The sequence below is a fragment of the Ursus arctos genome, unplaced genomic scaffold (genome assembly GCF_023065955.2).
Source record: "Ursus arctos isolate Adak ecotype North America unplaced genomic scaffold, UrsArc2.0 scaffold_7, whole genome shotgun sequence".
Lineage (NCBI taxonomy): Eukaryota > Metazoa > Chordata > Mammalia > Carnivora > Ursidae > Ursus > Ursus arctos.
In genome coordinates, this window is record NW_026623089.1 from 79,444,422 (window position 1) to 79,468,869 (window position 24,448).

Below are 24,448 nucleotides of genomic sequence, written 5' to 3' on the forward strand. Positions count from 1 at the left end.
ATTAGCACCCTTTTCAACTTTATTGCTATTAAACAAAGAACGAATTTATTATATTTAACCTGCAAAAAGCTACTAGAGCAGGAATACTCTTTTTCTTGCAAACAAGATGGGACTAAAGTCATCACGGTATGCATGCTGACGTGTCAGCTAGTGGTACTGACAGCTTGCTTACACCACAACAAAAACAAAGATAAATTAATGGATAGAGACCTGGAGGATGAATAGATATGGAATCAAGCAAATACAGTAAAATGTTACTGTAGAATCCAGGTGGTGAGAAGAACACTTACAACTAGTGTTCGTTGTAAAATTCTCTACTTATCTCTGTTTGATGACGCTCAAAACAAAACTGTTCGGATAGAAAGGGGAAAAAATCTAAAAGGGAAACAAAAATGAGGCAAGGGAACCAAAATATATATGGGCTAGAGGATAAAAGCCCATGGAGAGAAAATATTCCAGGTGATTTGTTTGAAGCACCGGGTGTTTCTTTTCCCCAGACGTGGAACTTCACAAACACTCAACACACAACACACACAGGAGTCGGTTCCGTGGGACAGAGCCGCACCCCCGGCTCTCAGCTCTTGGCCTCGTGGCGCGAGACGGGAGAAGAAGCTGGCTTCTCTCTGTTGCCCTCAGGACCGAGGGGACCCGCGAGCCAACTCCACGCCTTTCCCCTCTCAGCCAAGGAGAGCCGCCTTGGTCACCTGTGTCGTGCTAACCATGACAATAAGTGGAGAAGGGAGAGGCCTGGCCCAACCATTACAGGGTAGGGGTAAAGGTAAAGAAGGGGTACAGTTTGGATTAGGCCGTGAGGAGGTGGAGGTGACACAATCCAGAAGCATGTGCAGCTCTGGGGGGCCGTAGGGTGCGCAGTGATTGCGCCTCTGAGCTACCTTGTCCCTGGCTGAGCAGGAGGAGTAGGGGGAATGGATGGGGCGCAGTTTGTCATTGATGACGTCCCCCAGTTTGGACCTGAGGGAAGCACCACCCACAAGAAGGGCACCCACAGCAGGCTGGCTTACCAGCTCCTTGCAGGTTCCTCCAGTCCCAGAACGTCCACGAATAAACAGGATGCTCTGGGCCACTGCATCGGCCACGTGAGACTTAAGCCATCCCTGGAGCGTTTCGTGTACTTAGGAAGTACAGTTGCAGTCTGGCCAGTACCAATGGCTCACGTGGGCTCATAGGCCAGGACAAACTTGCTCCAGTCTTTTGCGTTATCTATGGTGGCCGCAGTTTGCTCAAAAGTGATGACAGCTTCCCTCTCATGCAGCTTCTCCCCAGTGCAGGCGATTCTCCGCAGTCCCTCTGCAAGGGTGTGGGCCCCTTTCTTCCCTATCTGCTCATCTGACTCCCCAAAGACAGGCCCTTTTTCCAAGTCCCCAGGACGGCCAGGGCTGAGCACCCAAGAAAGACCCTATCAGTCACTGCGTCGCAGTTCTCCCAGCCACTGCAGTCTTGGGATCTTGCTTCTGCCGGGCCTAGGCCACGTGGGGAGGGGGGGGAGCACACAAACTATCTAGGTGTCTGTCCCAGCTTGGCAGCGTTCAGAGTGGTGATGCGTTTCCCCAGATTCATCTTACAGTGCTCCGCACCATGAAGAACTTCCTGAGGGCACCATGGTGCTGGAACCAACACTCCGAAGGTCACTATCACCCCCCCACCCCAGTGATTTTTCCGTACGCTGTAATTTGATTGTCTATTTTTAGAAGGATATAGCTTATGGACGAAAGGAACAGCAAAAGTAAAAAAAATCTTAAACTATACTCAGCCATCATTTTGAAGGTTGTTTTGTTGATTTTCTTACTCTGAGGCTGTTGAGGTGCATTGTGGAATAGATCATATGAATATCAGCATCACTTAGACATTCAGTTCAGGAGAAAAGATACACAGATGTAACGTCAATTAGGTTAAGTAAAAATCTTATCAACTTGAATTTGTAAGATGAACTCATGGTCTGTTTTATCTTTAAAATATACACAGAATGCCAATGTCACTTTCCTGGTTTTGACACTGTACTACAGTTATACAGGAATGAGCCACGGGCAGGTGGGGGGAGTGGAGCAAATGGCATACAAGGCTCCTCCTACAACTTCCTGCGAGCCTGTAATTATTTCAGAATAAGCCTGAAATGTCAAAAAGGCAATGATACAAATTCAGTTAGTACTTGATTATGTTGCAGTAGGCCAAACTGGGGGTCAAGGTGGACTGAGAGGACAAGTGAAGGGCTGAAGATGTGAAATCCATTAGACCGTTCGCAACAAAGGATTTCTGTGTCTTTGAGTTCTTCTCCACGGATGTGATTCCAAGTATTTGGGAATAATCCCAAAAGCCAAGAACATGCTTTTCACACAGTGGTCCAGACACTCAAACTTCCATTCTTCTTCCATGCCGTCCTATGCATCAGGAAGAGACTGTGGAGGTGATTGTCTGCTGTGCAGGTGGGGAAATAAGGCACAGAGTAATGAAGACACTGAATCCGGGCCACGCAGAACAGAACGTAGGTCCAGGGATGGAGTCCCAGGTCCCTCAGAGAATTCCAGTTATACAGTAGATTGCAGGGATCATCTAGGGCCTGCTTCCTGCCCAGCTGTGCATCAAAATCACCTGAGGATTTCTGTTAACACAGAGACAGGGGTGGGGGCCCATTCCCAGACTTCTCAATTGGCCCAGGATGGGGCCTAGTTAGCATTCTTCTCCTTTTTATTGTAAGGATTTTTTATTTTTGTGAGATTGAGAGTGCCAGCGAGAGGAGAGGCAGAAGGAGAAGCAGTCTCCCCATTGAGCAGGGAGCCCGACGCGGTCCTGAGCCGAGGCAGACACTTTACCCACTGAGCTGCCCAGGCGCCCTAGTTAGCATCACTCTTAAAACCCCCTAGATGCTTATAGCGTGCAGTGAGGGTTGAGATCCAATCATCTATTCCAAATCACTGGTTTACCAGCTGAGGAGACTGATTTTCATGGAGGCGAAGCGACTCGTCCCAGCTGGTCAGTCCCTCAGGGAGCTGGTCTGAGACTCCTGGTAATGGACTCATCATCGCCTAGTGGTGAAATTTCATTTTCTGAAAGTTTTGTTTTCTCCAGCTCTTGTTTTCTTTCTCAACTGTAAACACACACACAGTCACTCACAGGCGTGCATGTGTGTGTCCTTTGTTGGCTATTTCCTTTCTGCTCTCTCTAATGTCACTCATGGGCAAGATTCTGAATATCTGTTCACTCTGAGCCAAAGCTCCTCAGAACCGGGATTGCTGCCAAATGCACAATAATGACAGACATTCTGTCTGCTTCTCTGCATGCTATCCAGTGCATTTGGAAAATTACAAACCCAATCGCCTTTCTCTGCAAGAATTCCAAAGACACCTGCCTCCCAAAACAGGAGAGCTCTTCTAATTCATGTATTTTGGCATTTGCTTATGGCCTGAGCATTTGTCAGAACATATGGATAAACCTGTCTTATGTATTGAGAAGCTTTTATTTGTGCAGACCTTTCTGGCTAGTTTAGGACACCTCCAAGGAAGCTTATATTAGTGGTGAGGGCTGAGATGCACGGTGAGCTGGGCACTCTTATGTCAAACCACACCTTGCTCTTCACTCCTGCCCAAGTGATCAGGGGTTAAGAGGCTTTCTTGGCATTTGGCTCATTCCTTTCGTTCTTGAACCAGGTGGCTTGCTTATTTCTGTCAGGCTGAAACCAAAAGCAACAGAATCCTGACCACTTCAGTAAGAGTAGGTTTTTATATGTTACAGTAGATTCCTTCTATAGTTAGGAGACTAACTGAAAATGGGGTTACCTCCCTCAATCTCTCCTTTCCTACACAGCCATCCAGAATACAGCCACCAACCTCCATGACAGGCAACAGAGGGCTGAAGTTCTCCTGTACGGTGGGAGGCAGATCTGGGTCCAAACACTGGCCAGTCACTGAGTTTTTACGCCACTAGGAACGCCCCTCAAGATGGTGCCAGGTCCACAGTCATTGGTAATCAGGTTTCATTCAACTCTGTAGTCACCTGGAAACACCACGAGACACTGCACACAGTCCTTGCCCCTTGACTCTTGATGGTGAAGCTGTGGACGAAAGGCACCATCAGAACCTTCCATCTCTCACCTCAGTTCTCTATTCTCTCATGTCAAACACTTGCTGTTCTTCTGTCTCAATAAGCTTCTTCTGGTTTTATTATTTCAGGCCACACAAAAAAACGTGGCTGACAATGGTACCCAAATGCCTATGTGACAGGTCTGACATACCCCAGATTCAGTTTTCAGGGAAGCAAGTCTAATGGTCTCCTCTTAACAAATTTTTTTAAAGATTTTATTTATTTATGAGAGAGAGACAGAGAGTGCACAAGCAGGAGGCCGAGGGAGAAGCAGGCTCCCTGTTGAGCAGGGAGCCTGATGCAGGACTCAATCCCAGGACCCCAGGATCATGACCTGAGCCAAAAAGCAGACACTTAACTGACTAAGTCACCCAGGCACCCCTCCTCTTAACAAATTTCAAGCTGATGGGCAAAGAGATATTTATCCATCATAAGAAGGCTCATTTCCGATACGGCGTGTCCCACAGAGGAGAAAAAGATGTATATGCAGGAGTTGTCGTCCTAAGGACCATGTCCACATTTGAGCAACAGGGAGACTCAGGGAAGGGGATCTTGGGCATTGTCCTTAGCCAGATGCATCAGTGGGTCAGTTGAGGAAAGATGTTCAGGAGGGAAGGCTTGGTCAATCATTTCCAGTCTCTGAGCTACCGTCACAATATTTTGGGGAGAAACAGCAAAAAGAAATAAATGCATGACACAAATAGTTTGAAGATGCTGAATAGGGCACAAATTAAGACACTAATTAACAGCACAAAAATTTGCAATCCTGAGGATAAGAGAGTTCTGCGTCTAGTAGGAAGTCAGCTAAAAATAGGTGAAATTAAAATCAAACCATTTTGATGTAAAATATGAATGTCTCTTTAAGGATTTAGCTCATCTGAGTAATTTAGGGGTTCTGCTTCTACCTGTGAAGAGGTATTTATCCATGTACAACATGAGGTGTTAGCAACGGCACAGAGCTTTCCTTGAGCTACAGATAAACAGTCTAATGCTATTCTACTACCAAGGATCACTTGCGCTAGGGAATCTAAAGCTTTTTTTGGGTCTCAACGGTTCAGGCAGTGGAGCGAGCTCTTCTGTTAACATGGTTTCTCATCATAACTTCTAAGTTGGCCATGTCTACTTCAAGCCATGAATTTATGATTCCAAGGTATTGGTTAAACTGATCCCCAGAATATCTGGCAGGAAGGTCACAGCCTTGGCTATGACCACAGCTGTTGTCTTCATATTCAAAAAGTTCCTCATCAGGGTAATCATCTATTATCGATAAGGCCCTTTTCCTTCTTGAGTAAGATTCGGGAGTAGTGGTTGTAGCCATTTTGAGGAAGTTAAAGAGGATGTTAAATGCCAAAAAACATAAAAAACAAGAAAAACACATGCCACCAATGGCTTTCCAACTATCAAGACATTCATAAGCCCAAGACTGGTGATCATATCCACAAACAAAAATATACCCCTCAGGTGCATACATCAAACCAGCAATGCTGAGTATTTATAGAGTCATTAACAGGCGGTGGAGGGCAGATGAGTTCAAGCCAGGGGTCAATTTTGGGGAGTGGTCATGAGATCAAGCCCCACTGGGCTCTGTGCTCAGCATGCAGTCTCCTGGAGAGTCTCTTTCTCTCTTCCTCTCCCTCTGCCCCTCCCGCCCCCCACTCGGGTGTGCCTGCGCACTCTCTCTGTCTCTCAAGTAAATAAAGTCCTTTTTTAAAAAAGAACAGACCTATAATCTAAGAAAATGTTTTTGGTAATTACTTTTACATATACTAATTAGAATTTTTAACTCTTAGAATTCTTATTTCCTAGTGAAAACTAAGAAAGCAACAATAACGGCCTGGCAAATTTATAAACACATTTCATAATTTCTAGAAGTATAGTCCTCCTCATGGTAATTTAAATTCTTTTGTCATAAAACCTATTTATTAATAGGACTAAATATATGTAAAGTCTATATGTATACAACCTCTCTGTAAAAATTAAAAACCAAAAAAAAAAAACACCTTATATAGAGAGACTTATATAGAGACTTATATAGAGACTATATATATAGTCTCTCTGTAAAAATTAAAAGACAAAAGCAAATAAACTTATGCTTAGCGATCAATATCTCAATGTATTATCTTATTAGGAAATGACCTAAATATTTAATGACTAGCCATCATCTAATTTAACTCAGCAAAACTCCAAGGTTTTAAGTTGGAGTTTTAAGTTGCCAAAAAGATTTGGGCACACTATTTCTGAAGACATCAATATTGCTAGAAAGTTAATTTATAAAGTTTATCTTACTTATATCTATTTAATTCACTTGTTCTTAGTAATTATGTTTAGATGAGTCATGAACATTTCACAAGACATTAAACAGCTAACTGTTATCTTTAAATTATCTTTCTTGCTGACAAATTCTATAACAGAGGTAACATGACCTTGTATGATTAGTAAACCCAGATAGAAAAAGTTGCTTATCTGCATTACATCTAATGCTGCTAGCTCTGAAAACATGCCAGTTTTAATTAAACCAACAAACTTCGGTTAGCTTTTATTTATTAAAGTTTAACCCTAGGGGCTCCTGGGTGGCTCAGTCAGTTAAGCATCTGACTTCAGCTCAGGTCATGATCTCAGGGTCCTGGGATCGAGCCCCGCATCGGGCTCCCTGCTCAGTGGGGAGCCTGCTTCTCCTTCCCACTCGGCCTCTACCTCAGTTTGTGCTCTCTCCCTCTCTCAACTAAATAAATAAAATCTTAAAAAAGAAAAGATTAATCCTAGGGCACATGAACTTATTTGGATTAACTGCTATTATATTTTTGAGAGTTGTTAGGAATACTAAATCTATATAAGCACTTAATATTCTTTTTTTAAAGATTTATTTATTTTAGAGAGAGAGAGAGCACAAGCAGGAGGGGCAAAGGAAGGAAAGAGAATCTCATGCAGACTCCCTGCTGAGCACAGAGCCTGACGTGGGGCTCAAACTCACCACCCTGAGATCATAACCTGAGCCAAAACCAAGAGTCGTATGCTGACCTGACTGAGCCATCAGGCGCCCCAGCACCTATTACTCTTTCAGCTGATTAAACAGAGCCACGGGCACCTAGAGAACCGGACAGAACTGGACAGTGCCCCTGCACAGCTATGAGAGTCAAGTCTGAGAAACAAGAAGCTTTAGGCCACTACCACAGAGACAATTAAAAATACTGTCATTAAGGCCTAACGTGTTCTGTTGGAAGTCTCAAGATGCTCGCACAGACATTTTCTCTGTTCCAATGAACAAGGAAGAGGTTAGATACAGGCTCTTACTGTCATTGGCCATTCTCAGGAAGGGTATGCAAAACAAAGGCAGAGTAGAACTAGTAAAACACAGCCTCTCAGACAATCGCAACAAATTTGGGTTCAGACTCCAGTTTAGAGATATGTGCAGAATTTTATACTATGAAAGGAACACTTTGTTTCCAGATGAGCCAATAGAGGCACAGATCTGGGGCATGAGCTTGGCAAGTTCACAGAAGCTGATGTTCACAGGCATCCCTGGCCCCGGACTCAGTGGACTCTGCACGCCTGGCATCGCCCCCCTTCCCGCTCTCCACAAGGTCATGCAGAGCCCGAGAAAGGAATTAGTGTGATCAGTGAAACTCCTTTCACCAGCTTCTTCTCTATCGGTTTTTTCAAACAGAACAAAGAAAGCAATCCCTGTTTCATTTTCCCCAAGCAGGAACTCTGCTAACTAGTTTCAGTTTCCACTTTCAGTTTTTATCTTGGTTTCCAGTTTAATTTGGTAACAACACGCCTACAGCTTACATCATTAACTGCTGATCTTATTTAGCCCCGTGACGGGGCTTAAGTCCAGAACATCCTGAAGACTGGCTGGGTCTCTGAGGAGCTGCAGAACTGCTGTCTAATTCACCGCAGCCATGAGGTAAGGATTTCTCTGCTTCCCCGCCTTTCAGTCTAAAGTTTTGGAAAAAATGTTAATCAAAACCATCTCAAGAGACCTCGTTTCAGTAATTTCAAGTTCCCTTACTCTTCTATTTGGGCATCTGCTTGTGGACTGAGTGTTCATTAATTCAGGCATTTTCCTTTGTGTTACCATCATCCTGAGGCAGCTTACCTCATAATAAGGCCCAAAGAAGCAGAGGGATGCAGGAAAAGAGTTTTCTAGGAAGGGAGGAAATGACCCCCTGTCTCTGAAATTCTTTTCCCTAAACTCACTACTGTCTGACCTAGGAATGGAAAGTTAGTCTGGAAAGAGACAATGCTTTCTGCTGGCTCCTCACTATGGGGGCTAAGTGTATGAGCCACAGTCCCGGGTTCTCTCAGATTCTTGAGAAAAATTCTGTGGACATGGGGTAGCAGAAGCTTGCGGCCTGGACAACAAGACCTTCTTCTGTAGGCCTCCGGTCTCACCGTCTGCACTGCTGGGTGCCCACGGCAGGTCTTCTCAGTCTGACGGGATTTAAGATGAGCAGATTACCTCTCTGCTAGGGAAGCAAGTGGTCTGCAGATCCTTGATATCCTGCTGGCCACGGGGCTTGACCGGAGTTGGGTACTTAGAACATTCACATCTCTCTTAGCTAAAGGCCCTAATGTGGGAATTTCTATGTTGTCCAAACTGAATCTTGATTTAAATCACCCTTGATATCAACAGACTAAAAAAATTTAATTAATATTGACTTGCAGATTAATTTAATTAATATTGACTTGCTCCAGTGGACAAAATTTTGAAGGGACAGAAGTTCCAGAAAGTGCATAATTACACACCTATGATCAATCCTTCTCCCTAGTCCATAGACTGATGGAGTGGGTTATCACTGATAAAGGAAATAATAATAATAATAATAATAATAATAATAATAATATAGAAGTAGCTATCATTTCCTCAATGCTTATTAAGTGCCAGCCTGGCTTCTTAAAGTATTATGTAAATTATTATATTTAACCCTCAAAAGACAGCAATGAGGCAGGTACTCAGATCATACTGATTTTGCAATAAAGAATCTTAGATTTAGAAACGTTAAGAATCCCAGAGATGACAAATGATAGAGCTGAGACAGGGACCGGCATCTGTTTTCAGTGATGCCTCATTTAACCTTTAAACCAATGTTTCTTTCTTTTTTTTTTTTTAAGATTTGTTCATTTATTTTAGAAAGGCAGGGGAGGGGTAGAGGGAAAGAGAATCTCAAGCAGACTCCCCGATGAGTGCAGAGCCCAGACCCTGAGAATATGATCTGAGCTGAAAAGAAGAGTCAGACACTTAACTGACTGAGCCACCCAGGCGCTCCTAAACCCATATTTCTTAAGGTGTACCAGTGAGGGGTTCCTGAGACCATATCAGACTGCATACTAATTAGTTTTTATGTTTTAATGCTTTTGTGTTTCTTTCAATATGTACTAAAGAAAAATATGTATATATCACCTGTAGAATTTCTCTTCAGGTTAGTAGCATGATTTTTTATTGTGATAACATATATGTATGATAAAATTAGCCATTTTCACTATTTTCAAGCATACGATTTTGTGGTATTTAGTACATTCACGATGTTGTCCAACCATCACCAGTACCTAGGGCAAAAACATTTTCATCACTCTGAGGAGAAGCCCCATACCGTTTAAGCAGTCACTGTCCACTCATCCTTCGCTCCAGGCTCTGGCAACCATTAATCTGCTTTCTCTGTATGGATTTGCCTACTGTGGATATTTCCTATCAGTGGAGGCATGCAAGAAGTGGCTTTCTGCAGCTGCCTTATTTCATTCAGGATAATGTGGTCAAGGTTCATCCATGTTGTAGCAGGTGTGAGAATGTCCTAATATGTTCAGGCTGAATAATATTCCACTGTACGTACATTCACTTTGTTTATCCATTCATCCCTTGATGGCCATTTAGGTTGCTCCCACCTTTTGACTATTGTGAACAATGCTGCTATGAATATAAGTATGTAAATATCTGTTCAAGTCTCTGTTTTCATTTATTTTGGGTATATATCCCAGAGTGGCACTGCTGAATCATATGACAATTCTATTTAATTTTTTGAAGAATCATCATCATTTGCCATGGCAACTGCCCCATTTTACATTCCCAGTAGTAATGCACAACAGTTCTAATTTTTCCACATCCTCGTCAACACTTGTTTTTTCTGTTTTGCGATAGTAGCCATCCTAACGGTGTGAAGTGGTATCTCACTTTGCTTTTGATTTGCATTTTGCTAATGACTGGTGATGCTGAACATCTTTCATGTGCTTAAGGCCACCTGTGTATCTTCTTTGGAGAAATGTCTGTTCAATCCTTTGCCCATTTTTTAGTCAGTTGTTATGTTTTTTTTAATAAGATTTATTTATTTGAGAGAGAGAGAAAAAAAGCATGAGTAGGAGGAGGGAGAGAGGGAAAGGAAGAGAGAGAATCTCAAGCAGACTCCCCAATGAGCAGCGAGCCCAACGTGGGGTTCGATCCCAGGACTCTGAGATCACGACCTGAGCCAAAATCAAGAGTCGGATGCTTAACCACCTGAGCCACCCAGGTGCCCCAGTTGTTCGTTTTTGTTGTTGTTGAGTTACAAGAGTTGTTTATATAGTCTGGATATTAATCCCTTATCAGGTACGTGATTTGCAAATAATCTCTCCCGTTTTGTGGATTGTCTTTTCATTGTGTCAGTAGTGCTCTTCGATGTACAAACATTTCTAATTTTGATGAAATCCGGTTTATCTCTGTTTATTTGTGTTGCCCATGCTTTTGGTGTCCTAACCAAGACTGCCAAATCCAACGTCATTAAGTTTTTTCCTATTTTCTTCTAAGATTTTTGTAGTTTTGGTCCATTTTGAGGTTTTTGTTTTTTGGGATACAGTGTAAGGGTCCAACTTCGTTCTTTTGCATGTAGATATCCAGCTTTCCTGGCACCATTTGTTTTTTTGGGGGGTTGGGTTTTTTTTTTTTTTATGGTTTTATTTATTTGAGAGAGCAAGCAAGCATTAGTTGGGGGGGGTGCAGAGGGAGAAGGAGAGAGAGTAGCAGACTCCCTGTTGAGCAGGGAGCCAGACGGACCCAGGACCCTGAGATCATGACCTGAGCTGAAGGTAGACGCTTAACTGACTGAGCTGCCCAGGTGCGCCCCCCCCCCTGCACCATTAGTTGAAACACCTTTCCCCATTAAATGGTCTTGGCACATGTATCAAAAATCATCTGGGGGCGCCTGGGTGGCACAGTGGTTGAGCATCTGCCTTCGGCTCAGGGCATGATCCCAGCGTTATGGGATCGAGCCCCACATCAGGCTCCTCCGCTATGAGCCTGCTTCTTCCTCTCCCACTCCCCCGCTTGTGTTCCCTCTCTCGCTGGCTGTCTCTATCTCTGTCAGATAAATAAATAAAATCTTTAAAAAAAAATAAACTGGCCATCGTTATGGACTGAATTGTGTTCCTCTGGTGGTATGTTGAAGCTCTAACCCCCACTGTGACTGTTGTAGAGATAGGGCCTGTGAGGAAGTGCTAAGGGTTAATTGAGGCCATAAGGGTGGGGCCTTAATCTGAAAGGGCTGATATCCTTGGAAGAAGAGGAAGTGCACTGGCTCTCTCTCAATCCATGCACCACAGAGGAAAAGTCATGTGGACGTCAGTAAGAGCCCTTATCAGGAAACAAATCAGTGGGCACCTTGATTCAGGACTTCCAGCCTCCAGAATTACAAGAAAATAAATTGCTGTTTAAGCCACCCAGTCTATGGTACTTCATTATGGTAACCCTAGAAGACAAATGCAACCACAAACATGAGCATTTATTTCTGGGCTCTCTGTTCTGTTCCACTGATCAATATGTCTGTCTTTATGCTCACACCACCCCGTTTTGATTATTGTAGCTTTGTAGTAAGTTTTGAAATCTGCAAGTATGAGACCTCCAACTTTGTTTTTTTCAAGATCATTTGGGTTATTTGAGATCCCTTGTGATTCCATCTGAATTTTCAGATGGATTTTTCTATTTCTGCAAAAAAAAAAAAAAAAAAAAAAAAAAAAAAAAAAAAAAACAAGCCAAAGAAACACCATTGGGATTTTGACAGGGATTGCACTGAATCTGTAGATTGCTTTGGGTGGAACTGACATCTGAACAACATTAAAGTTTCCAGGCCATGAACACAGGATGCTTCTTACTTTATTTCTGTCTTCCTTACCTTCTTTCAGCAATGTTCTGCCGTTTCCAGTGTACTAGCCTTTCACCTCCTTGGCTGACTTTATTCCTAAGTATTTTATTCTTTTCGATGCCATTATAAAAAGAATTGTTTTCTTAATTTGCTTCCTCGGTTGTTCATTGTTAGTGCACAGAAACACAACTGATTTTTACATGTGGATTTTGTATACTGCAGTTTCGCTGAAATAATTTCTTAGTTCTAACAGTTTTTGTGTGGAATCGTTAGGACTTTCTAGGTACAAAATCCCATGATTTGTAAACCAGAGATCATTTTACTTCTTCCTTTCCAACTTAGAATGTATTTTATTTCTTCTCTTGATTGATTGCTCTATAGCTAGGACTTCCAGAAGTATGTTGAAGAGAAGTGGCAAAACTGAGCATCCTTGCCTTGTTTCTGATCTTAATGGAGAAGCTTTCAGCCTCTCACCATTGAGTGTGATGCTAGCTATGGAATTTCAATATATGGCTTTTATTATGTTGAGGTAGTTTCTGTCTATTCTAGTTTGTTGAGTGTTTTTACCTTAAAGATGTTGAGATTTTGTCAAATGCTTTATCTACATCAATTTAGATGATCATATGGATTTTTTCCTTCATTCTGTTCATGTGTCATATTCAAGTGATTGATTTACCTACATTGAACTATTATTTCTTGCATTCTAGGAATAAATCCTACTTGGTCATGGTGTATAATCCTTTTCAGATGCTGTTAAATTCAGTATGCTAGTATCGAGGGTTTGGCATTAATATTCATAATGAAAACTGGTCTGTAGTTTAATTTTTTGTTTTTGTTTTATTTGGCCTTGGTATCACTATTATATTGGCCCCGTAGAATTTATGAATTGGAAAGTGTAGTGTTCTTCCTCTTTAATTTTTTGGGAGAGTTTTAGGAGAATTGGAATTTTTATGAGGGTTCCAACTCCTGGTTAAATCTCCATATGTGATCTTCCAGACCTGCCATAGGAAAATACAAAGGCTTCACCTGACAGGCCTCGTGAGGGACAGCTGCCTCCCCCATCACTGACGTGGCACAGCCAGTGAAATGCAGTCTCTGAAGGAAGTTGCAGTCCAAGACGCAGGCCCCTCTGGCTCATCACGCTCCTCACATATTTGCAGTTCCTGACCCAGGACCCCTCATTCCTTGGTCTCTTTATCTGAGGCCTTGGGTGGAGGTCTTCCTTACGTACCTCTGCTGAGACAATGTGACAGAGGGGTGGAGAGGGAAAGCTGGAAGACACGTCTCCCCACTCTGACTCAGTACCTACACAACCCCCAACTTCAGGGTTCATAAATGGCCAGAGACTTCTCTGTGGGGCTCTTGGCCACATCCGCGCTGATCTACGTGGCCTACAACCAGTATGCCACTTTGTGTGGGACAGTGGAACAGCAGAGTTGGCGTTTTCTCCAGTTTTAGCCTCTTACTTGTATCATCACAGTAATGAATAAAGCCTTACTTCTTCCCTTTGGGGCTGGTTGCTTTAATTGGCTCCCCTGACATCTGGTAGCTCCGCCTTGCTCCTGACACTTCAGAAGTGTGGTAGAATTCACCAGTGAAGCCATCTGGCCTGGAGCTTTTCTTTGCTGGGAGAGTTTTTAAATGTACATAGGCACATACCTATGTATGTTGCCACCTAGATCACCATCTTATATTTTTATTGTCTGAGTTTTTTGCTTTTTTGCATTAGGGTCATTTAATTAGAGTAGAAGATGGGAGACTTACTCACTGAGAATGTACTCCACCCTGTGTGTCTCATTTGCCAGGAAGTGTGGAGTGACCAACATAACTGTGGAGACCAGAAGCTAACACAGATGGGCCCACATTTTTACTCAGTAAAAGGCCACTGTTTCTGACTTGGCCGACTTGGACATGCTGAGTGTTGTCTTCTCAGTTCCCTTTCCCCAATGCAGTCGGCCTGTTGGGCAGTGCCTGCCTGTGCTAGATGTTCTTGACTGTCTTGTCCAAAGACTGGCAGCACCAGTTCAGTATCACGAGTCAGATCAGTGCATCCCCACACTCCCCAATCCAACTTTACCATTTGAAACCTTGGTTAGACTTCTCTATTCTGGAAGTCCATACATATCCTACAGAGAAAGAGTAAGAGGATGTGTTCTTCCCCCCGCTTAACAAAAGGCATTGCCTTACCTAGAGACCAAATGGAGAACACAGGGAAAGAACTCATGAACTTGAAGATAGAATGATAGAAATTATCCAATCTCATACTAAATTTAAGTAGCAGTGCAAACACCAAAATGGATGAACCCAAAGAAATCCAAGACACAACGCAGTCAAAATTCTGAAAACTAAAGACAAAAGTAGGGGACAGAAATGACACCTTACCTATAATGGGGAGAAAAACCCACAATTCTCATGGCAGCTAATTTCTCATTAGAAACTATGGAGTCTAGAAAAAAGAGGCACACCATTTTTCAAGTGCTGAAGGAAAAGAACTTCCAACCCAGAATCCTATATCCAACAAAAATATCCTTCTAGAATGAAGATGAAATCAAGACATTCTCTGATGAGGGGCACCTGGCTGGCTTAGTCAGTGGAGTGTGCTCCTCTTGATCTTGGGGCTGTGAGTTCAAACTCCACAAATCTCTGTTGGGTGCAGAGATTACTTAAAAATAAAACCTTAAAAAAAAAAAGACATTCTCAGATGAAGGAAAACTAAAAGATGTCCCCAGAAGATTTACCCTAAAAGAATAGGTAAAGGAAGTTCTTCTCCAATAAGCAAAAAAAGGAAATAAAAGGCATACAGCTCAGAAAGGAAAAATAAAACTGATGCTGTTTACAGATGCCATGATGGTCTACCTAGAAAACCCCATCTATAAAACAACTCCCAGAACTAATGAGTGAGCCCATCAAGGTAGCAGAATATAAGACTGATGTACAAAAACGAATTGTATTTATGTATACTAGCAATGAACATGTGGAAATTGAAGTTAAAATACAATATAATTTTAAGTTGCTTCAAATAATTACTTACTTGTAAACACAACATAAAATGTATAGGATTTGAATGCCTAAAACTACAAAATGCTTATGAAATAAATCAAAGAAGGTCTAAATAAACAGAAATATAGCATGTTCATGGATTAGAAGACTCAACATAGCAAAACTGTCAACTCTCCCTTAATTGATATAAAATTCCTATCAAAATTCCAGCAACAGGGTGCCTGGGTAGCTCAGTCAGTTAAGCATCTGCCTTCAGCTCAGGTTGTGATCCCAGGGTCCTGGGATCAAACCCCAGTCGGGCTCCCTGCTCAGCAGGGAGTCTGCTTGTCCCTCCCCCTCTGCCCCTCCACCACCCCATATGCTTTCTCTCACATGCACACACACGGTATCTCTCTCTCCCCCAAATAGTCTTAAAAAAAAAGAAATATTAAAAAAACTCCAGCAAGATTTTTATAAATATAGACAATATTAATCTAAAATTTATATGGGGGGTGCCTGGGTGGCACAGCGGTTAAGCGTCTGCCTTCAGCTCAGGGTGTGATCCCGGCGTTCTGGGATCGAGCCCCACATCAGGCTCCTCCGCTATGAGCCTGCTTCTTCCTCTCCCACTCCCCCTGCTTGTGTTCCCTCTCTCACTGACTCTATCTCTGTCGAATAAATAAATAAAATCTTTAAAAAAATTTATATGGAAAGGCAAAGGAACCAGAATAATAATTTTTAAGAATAAAGTGAGAGGAATCACCCTACACAATTTTAAAAGACAGTAAGTGAAATTATATGGTATCGTTGTAGGTATAAATACACAGCTCAGGGAAACAGAATAAGAAACCCAGAAATAATCCCACATAATTCTGCCAACTGATTTTTCACAAAGGTGCAAAAGCAATTCAATGAAGAAATAATAGTCTTTTCAAAAATGATGATGAAACAATCAGATACCCATAGGCAGAAAATGAGCCAGCACATTAATCTTCCTACATTATGCAAAAGTTAACTCCAAATGGATCACAGATATAATGTAAAAGGTGAAACTATAAAACATGTAGAAGAAATCACAGGAGGGCCCAGTGGGTGGCTCAGTCGGTTATACGTCTGTCTTCTGCTCAGGTCATGATCTCAGGGTCCTGGGATCGATCCCCGAGTTGGGCTCCTTGCTCAGCCAGGAGTCTGCTTCCCCCTCTGCCTGCCACTCCCTGCTTGTGCTCTCTCTCTCTCTCTCTGACAAATAAATAAATTAAAATCTTTTTAAAAATAATTAATTAATTAAAAGAAAAAGAAAGCATAGGAGAGAATCTTCAGTGCTTGCTGCAGAGTTCCTGGACACAACACCAAGAGCATGATACATGAGAGAAAAAAATCAATGAACTATAGTTCATCAAAAATAAAAACTTTTGTTCTTCAAAAGACCTTTATCTTTAAAGGATAAAAAGACAGGCTACACCCTGAGAGAAAATATTTGAAAACCACACACCTCACAAAGGACTCACATCTAGAATCTATTACGAATTCTTGAAACCTGACAATGAAAAAACAAACAATCCAATTAGAAAACAGGCAGAATATATGAACAGGTATTTCACCAAAGACGATGTGTGGATGGTAAAGGAGCACAGGAAAAGATTTTCAACACCACTAGCCCTTAGGGAAGGGAAATTAAGCCCACAATGCCGTATCACTAACCCCTATTAAGAGAGGTAAGGAAAAAAATTTTTAAGTGAAAATTCCAAATGCTGGTAAGAATGCAGAAAACTGGATCCTTCATGCATTGCTAGCAGGAATGTAAAACGATACAGTCACTGTGGAAAATAGTTTGGCAGTTACTTAAAAACATAAGCACACGCTAACCATATGACCTATATGTCACTCCTGGGCATTTATCCAGGGAAATGAAAATGTACGTCCACACACAAGTCTGCACAGCTGTTCATAGCACCCTGATCTGTAATAGGGCCAAACCAAAAACAATGGAAATGTCCCAGAATCGATGCATGGATAAACTGACTGCGGCACACCCAGGCCACGAAATATTATTCCCCAGTGAAAAGGAATGAACCATTGATAAACTCAACAACTTGGATAGATGTCAGGGGCATTACAATCAGTGAAAAAAAAAAGTAATCTCAAAATGTCACTGTATAATTCCATGATATGACATCCTTCAAGGGACAAAATTATAGAGATAAAAACAAGTGAGCAGAGGCTAGGGGGTTTTGGCAAGGAGAAGGGAGGGTAACAGGCGTGATTCTAAAGGGATAGTATGAGGGCGACGTCTGCGATGATAAAGTAGTTCTGCGTCTTCATTGACGTGGCGGTTCCATGGATTTACTCACGTGATGAAATGACACCGACTGACAGATACTGTCCCAATGTCAGTATCTCTGCTATGGTACTCTCGTTCAGTCAGGCACAATCCCTGCAAGAAACTGGGGGAAGGTACGCTGGACCTCTGTGCTCTCTTTGCAAGTACCAGTGAGTCTATAATTATTTTCAAATAATAAACAGGGGGGAAAAACTTGGTTGAACAAATATCATCCTTTTTAGGGGGCCTTCGTTTGTTGCAAAATCTACAGACTAAGGTCCTGAAGTGAATAACGTTTCGTAAGGTTCTTCCTCTCTAACTGGTTTCTGTCTCGATTATAGGTACAAGAACATAGGACACTCATAGCAGATAGTACATATGCTCTAAGTGCTCCACAGAAACAGGCGCATTTATTTTCACCCAACTCCAGACTCAAGTGTGGTAAATCTATTATTATCTCCATCTTACAAACAAGACTCCGAAGCAGAGAGGTGACCTGGTGGAAAGTGGTGAAACCGGTGTATGGGACCTAGCAAACTGCATTCAAAGTCCGCGCAGATCCTAGACATATACGCCTCTAAGGAAAACCAAAGCAGGCATGCCCTTTCCAAGGCGAAGTTCTAAAAAGGAGGTGTTTTATCTGGCTTCTTTCTATTGATTGTTCCTCATTCAACAAAGAAAATGTTTTTGTTTTTACAGTGAGGATGCAGATGAGGTCAAAGATAAGCTGGCTCAGCTGAGATGTCACTTTACCTGGGAGTTACTGATTGAAGACACTGAACTGCCTGACTTGGAAAACAGGATCTTCGATGAGATTGATTTCCTAGACACCAAATACAACGTGGGGATCCACAACCTGCTGGCCTACGTGAAACACCTGAAGGGCCAGAACCAGGAAGCCCTGGGGAGCCTGAAGGAAGCAGAAGACCTCATCCAGCAGGAACATGCCGCCCAATCAGATGCGAGAAGTCTGGTCACGTGGGGCAACTACGCCTGGCTGTATTACCACATGGGCAGACCCGCAGAAGCCCAGGCTTACCTGGACAAGGTGGAGAGCACTTGCCAGAAGTTCGAGGCTCCCTCCCGCTACAGGATGGAGTGTCCCCAGATGGACTGTGAGGAGGGATGGGCCTTGCTGAAATGTGGAGGGAAGAACTATGAACGCGCCAAGGCCTGCTTTGAGAAGGCTCTGGCAGTGGAGCCGGAAAATCCTGAATTTAGCACTGGGTATGCCATCACCATCTACCGCCTGGACGTCTTCAGCACAGCTGCAGAGGCTAGCGAGGCGTTCTGCCTGCAGCCCCTGAAAGAGGCCATCAGGCTAAACCCAAAAGATGCGTATATTAAGGCTCTCCTTGCCCTGAAGCTTCAGGACGTAGGCCAAGAAGCTGAAGGAGAAAAGTACATTGAAGAAGCACTGACCAACATGTCCTCGCAGACCTATGTCTTCCGATACGCAGCCAAGTTCTACCGAAGAAAAGGCTCTCTGGATAAAGCTCTTCAGCTCTTAAAAATGGCCTTGCGGGCCACCCCCTCCTCCGCCTTCCTGCACCACCAGATAGGGCTTTGCTACAGGGCACAAATGATCGAAATAAAGAGAGCTGCCAACTGGCAGCCCAGAGGAAAGGATAGAGAAAATGTTGATAGAATGATAAGATTAGCCTTATCTCATTTTCAATTTGCTCTGGAACAAAAGCCCACATTTGACGTTGCTTATATACACCTGGCAAGTATGTACATAGAAGCTGGCGACTACGGAAGAGCTGAAGACACGTATCAAAGAGCGTTCTGCTTGAAATCACTGGAAGAAGAAAAACTCCAAAAGATACATTTCCACTATGGTCAATTTCAGGAATTTCAAAAGAAATCTGAGGTTAATGCAATTATCCATTATTTGAAAGCAGTAAAAATAGACAAGGCGCCATTTTTAAAGGATAAAAGTATGAAATCTTTGGAGAAATTGGCTTTAAGGAAACTTCGTAGAAATGCATCTGATGTAGAAAGCTTGAGCATTCTTGGGTTCATCTACAAAGTCAAAGGAGAGATGAATAAGGCCCTGGAGTACTATGAGCGGGCCCTGCGGCTGGCTGCTGACTTTGGGAACTCTGAGACAGGATCCCTAGCCGTGGAAATATGAACGGCGTTCACATTTTGTTTGATTTTTAGGTAAACATGTTAACTCTAATCATTTTTTCTGCTTGCTGCTTTCAAAAACATATTAAGTAATCCACTATAGTGATGTAAGTTTTTAACATTTATACTGAAACCTGATACAATATTGTTTGTATTCAACAGTGGATAGTGAAACAGATATGTATACCTTTCTGTATGTGAGAGTGAGAGGAACCATTTCTCTGTGAATGTTATCTAGTAGAAAAACAGTTTTTTGAGTAGACTGGTAGCAAATAAAGCACTGGACTTACATAAAATAAAATGTTTAATTCATTCATTTTATCAACATATAGTTTTCAGTGTTAGATACTGAATATGGTGATGTGGGGGAGGAAAAAATCTTTTTACTCCACCCATTTTAGGTTCACTGGCCAGGACCCTGTAGTGAGACTGACAAGGACAGATGAACAAGAGAAAAACAGGTTGATTAACACATGCATCTCCCATACACATGGGAGCGCCCAGTGATGAGTAGCTCAAAGGGTGGTTAGAACTTGGATTTACATGGCATCCTAACAAACTAACATTACATTTAGAGAAGGGATAAGAAAAAGGAAAAGAACCTTGAGTTTCTAGTGTGGCAAACTGTAGGAATGTAAATACATGGGGGAGATTAATGGAAAATAAGAGCTAGTTAATAAGGTTTGTCATGTAGATTTCTCCGGTAGTGACTTGGGCTGATAGGGGCCTAGAGTGGTCTCAGGCATCAATCAACTTCTCTCTCTGGGTAGAGAGGGTAAGGGGACATCTTTACAAATTTATGTACTGCTTTTAGGCAGATAGGGGGGTTGCAGAGAGTTTTCCTTACATCTGCTTCTTAATTGCCTTCAGCTGAAAATAATCCATGTGCCAGGTGCCTGAGTGGCTCAGTCGTTATGCATTTGCCTTTGGCTCAGGTCGAGATCCCGGGGTCCTGGGATTGGACCCACATCAGGCTCCCTGCTTAGCCTCTCCTCCCTCGGCCCCTCTCCCTGTTCATGTGCATGCACCTTCCCTCTCTCTCTCTCATAAATAAATAAATAAATAAAATCTTTAAAAATAAAAATAATCCATATGCCAACGTGGCATATTTTGGGGTGCATACTCTGTTATCCTTCAGTGAAGAAAGCAGACACTTCCCCAAACCTCCTGAAGTTCACAATCTACACAGACAGTAAAACAAGTGCACAGTCAATTAAAAGTCAGCTTTCTCCAGGAAGATGTCTGGAAGTTAATTTATTGCCAAATTATTCCAAGCAGCTCCTCTTGTTTTATGCCATTTGAAGCACGATTTATTCAGTTGTTTTCTGGTCTTGATCAAGACATAGGAAAAGGATACTAAATGATCTGAGAGACCATCAGTACAATCACCTTTGATTATGACATTTTATTAAAAGGGGTTGTATACCGAGCAATATTTTTAAAAGGATAAAATAAGGAAACCATGTGACTTTTTTCGTTCTTCTATTTACTTGGGGGGTGGATGTATTAACTTCCTACTGCAGCTGTAATAAATTACTACAAACTTGGTGGCTTAAAACCACAGAAATTTATTCTCTTACAGTCCTGGAGGTCAGAAGTTTGAAATGGGTTTCGTTGGACTGAAATCAAGGTGTTGGCCCGGCCACACTGCCTCCAGAGGTTCTAGGGGACAAGCCCTTTTGTACCTTTTTTCAACTACAAGAGGAAAGCCTGCACTTCTCGGTGGGGATCCTAATCCACAAGAATACAAGTCCTCAAGGAATTCACAGACAGACTGCACAGGCCTTTGGATTCCTACCGGAATTCTACAGGAACTGAAGGGACCAGACTTTTTATCATTGAAGGGCAAACATCAGTTACAGAGAGGCAATCTTCCCCACTTAACTTGTAATTAAAATCAGAGACTTACTAGATGGAACAAAAAGGCCTTCTTACAGTGCTTATGTTTGGGGCAGGAGGCCAGGTGGTGCTAAAAATGAGTCTGACCGCTGCCAACTCTCCCAGAGAGAAAAATACTGAAGGTAAATACTTGTTGGATAATTGGTTGATTCTCTACTAGGCAACTCTTCCCAGGTATTGCTATCCATCATTTGCCACCAGAAAGCAGAGCTTATTCGTGCAATAAGTCTCTGGATTATATGATATGTTTGTGTGAGGTGTGTTTGACAATCTGCAGAGACCACAGTTATTACAGTGTCTTATAACCTAATACCATCTCTCTATCCCCTCCCTCCCTATCCTGGAGGAAGTCTCTGCACCCTCAGGGCTCAGCAGCTCTCATGTTTGCAATAGCCTGGATGTTGCAGAGAAAAACAACAAGCAGCAAATCCAGAAAAACAGATGCTTTTTGGTATTGAAAACACTACTGCCAAGCTTACACATGACTATCTCCAGGCATTACCAAGAAGTCTCTTTAAATTGACAGCTGACTTCCAGGAGCTGGCTACTCCCATGGAAATGACTGGCAGAACCTCAGCTGGTGTCTTTATTTAGAGTTTCCAAAATTTCTCCAAGTGCCTAGGAAATGTCTCTCATGTCTCCTAAATCAGGCCAAGCCACAGCTCCTGTCATTCACTACTGTGAAGGTGCCCCCAGGCCAGATCTTTGCTAACTGCTGTCAGCACACCACTGCAAGCTTCAGTTCCTTGAGGACCCTCCCTGGCCACCAGTGTCTCCATTCTCATGATGCTGCTGGTGCTGGAACTGCATTGGGAATGAGGGCCCCTACCCATGGCCTGCCCCAGCTTGAATGACCCACCCTCACTCTGAATCCACAGCCCTGTGGCTTGCCCCCAGCCAGACCAAATGTGATACAACAGCCTCCACTCCAGAGTCCCACGCTGAAGGGAGTGGGCCTTCTCCAACATTCCCCTTGGTATCCTCCCTTTTACTCAGGCCTCCTCATGAACTCCAGGATCATGCCCAACTGCTCTCCATCTGTGTTCAACTCTTTCTCTCCTACCTGAAATCCAGCTCTATCTCTTCCAGTTGTGAGGACTAACTCAATGAATTCAAACAAATACATGAGAGTATCATTTATAGCACAGATTCTCAAGGAGGGAGGGTGTGAGGGGAGAAGAGAAAGTTGCCCTGAGAGGGAAAAAAAAGTTGCTTTTGGCACCTTACGATTTTGTTTGTCACAACTGCAGGGTGCTACTAACATTTAATGGGTATGTGGAAGGACACTGCTTCGATATCTCACGATGCCGGGCAGCTTCCCGCAACACAGAATCATACAGCCCAAATGTCAATAGCATGACGTTGAGAAACCCTCTCCTACACCTATTTCTTGAAAGAGTTATTACTTATGTTTTGGTTTCCCAAGCAGATTTTAGATCAACTGCCATGTTTCACTTTCTATTTCCCTTTGTTGGTAGCTGCTATGTTTTACGTGTTGATTAGAATAAATTCAAAAGGGGCGCCTGGGTGGCACAGCGGTTAAGCGTCTGCCTTTGGCTCAGGGCGTGATCCCGGCGTTATGGGATCGAGCCCCACATCAGGCTCCTCCGCTATGAGCCTGCTTCTTCCTCTCCCACTCCCCCTGCTTGTGTTCCCTCTCTCGCTGGCTGTCTCTATCTCTGTCGAATAAATAAATAAAATCTTAAAAAAAAAAAAAAGAATAAATTCAAAAGACAAAGGACTACTGATTTTCCCAAGAACTCACCCATTCCAACAGTCTGTGAAAAAAGATCAATATTCAAATTCCATCTAGTAATTTTGGCATGTTCAACACCCACTCGGCAGCCAGGCTTGTTTCTTTTCAATCCTGAAAATGTATCTTCCTTTGAAATTGTATTTACAGATGGCTTTTGTGTTTCTGAATTTAAATTCCTAAACAATATAAGTAGGTAACCAGGAACTTTTTTTCCCTTCCATGTTTACCTCTGATTACTTAGTTGCTATCCATCTAAACCATAATAAGCAAAGAGAATCTCTTGGCCCAGATATGGTTAAGAGAAAAGAAGGGAAAGAAGCAGAAACAAGGCAGAAAACAATGCACTGAAAATTTTTTCAAGCACTAGAGTGCTATTAAATTTTTCTACATCCTTGGTAAGGAGGAAATTGTGGGTTTATTTTTCACCCACAACAAAGTCTTCAGTACCTTTTCTAAAATGTGGCTTCCTGGGTCACCTGGGTGGCTCAGTTGGTTAAGCGTCTACCTTCGGCTCAGGTCATGATCCTGGGATCCTGGGATCCAGCCTCGCATTGGGCTCCCCGCTTAGTGAGGGGTCTTCTCCTTCTCCCTCCCCATTCCTGCTCTCTCTCTCTTTCTCACTCACTCTGTCAAATAAATAAAATCTTTACAAAGATAAAAATAAGTAAAATGTGGCTTCCTGCTTCAGTTAAACATTACAATAGCCTTCAGGCCCATGACAGTACCTCTCTGATCTCATTTCTTATAACTTTTTCCCTGCTCTTCCTACTCCAACCACACCATCCATGCATGGCAAGTATATGCCCGCCTTCTGGGGTTTGAACTTCCTTCCTTGGCCCCATAACCACAGTGCTCACTTCTTCACCTGCTTCAGTTCTTTACTCAAATGTTACTCAGTGAAACCTTCCCCCCCCCCACATATTTATAATGGAAAACACCCTGCACTGTAACCCTCTCCGTGCTTTTTCTCCATAGCACCATCTGACACACAATGCTTTATTTGTTGTTTATTATCTTGATCTACTCCCTCCAGAAATTAACTCCCTGAAGGTAGGTCCCTTCTGTTTTCTTCTTTGCTGTATTGATCATGTCCGGCACAATGTCTGGCTCTCGGCAGGTCAACATAATTTGCTGAATCAATGAACGAATGATTAAAGT

The 24,448-nt window shown here is 42.7% G+C and overlaps 1 protein-coding gene and 1 pseudogene across 4 annotated transcripts in view; one reads left to right on the forward strand and one right to left on the reverse strand.

The window, feature by feature from the left end:
- Window positions 1-19,936, forward strand: part of LOC113258957 (interferon-induced protein with tetratricopeptide repeats 1-like) — a 39,338-nt gene extending 19,402 nt beyond the window's left edge. The window contains exons 2-3 of one of the 4 annotated variants that reach the window (XM_026504072.4): window positions 7,910-8,002; window positions 18,202-19,936. In XM_026504072.4, the coding sequence (XP_026359857.1) occupies window positions 7,998-8,002; window positions 18,202-19,639 (1,443 nt within the window). In that variant the 5' untranslated portion in view covers window positions 7,910-7,997 and the 3' untranslated portion in view covers window positions 19,640-19,936. Of the gene's footprint in view, window positions 1-7,833; window positions 8,003-18,201 lie in introns of all 4 variants that reach the window. The other 3 variants (XM_057308538.1, XM_057308539.1, XM_026504071.4) reach the window with 3 other exon arrangements.
- On the reverse strand, window positions 161-2,068 carry LOC113258961 (triosephosphate isomerase-like; annotated as a pseudogene).
- Window positions 19,937-24,448: the final 4,512 nt, after the last annotated feature.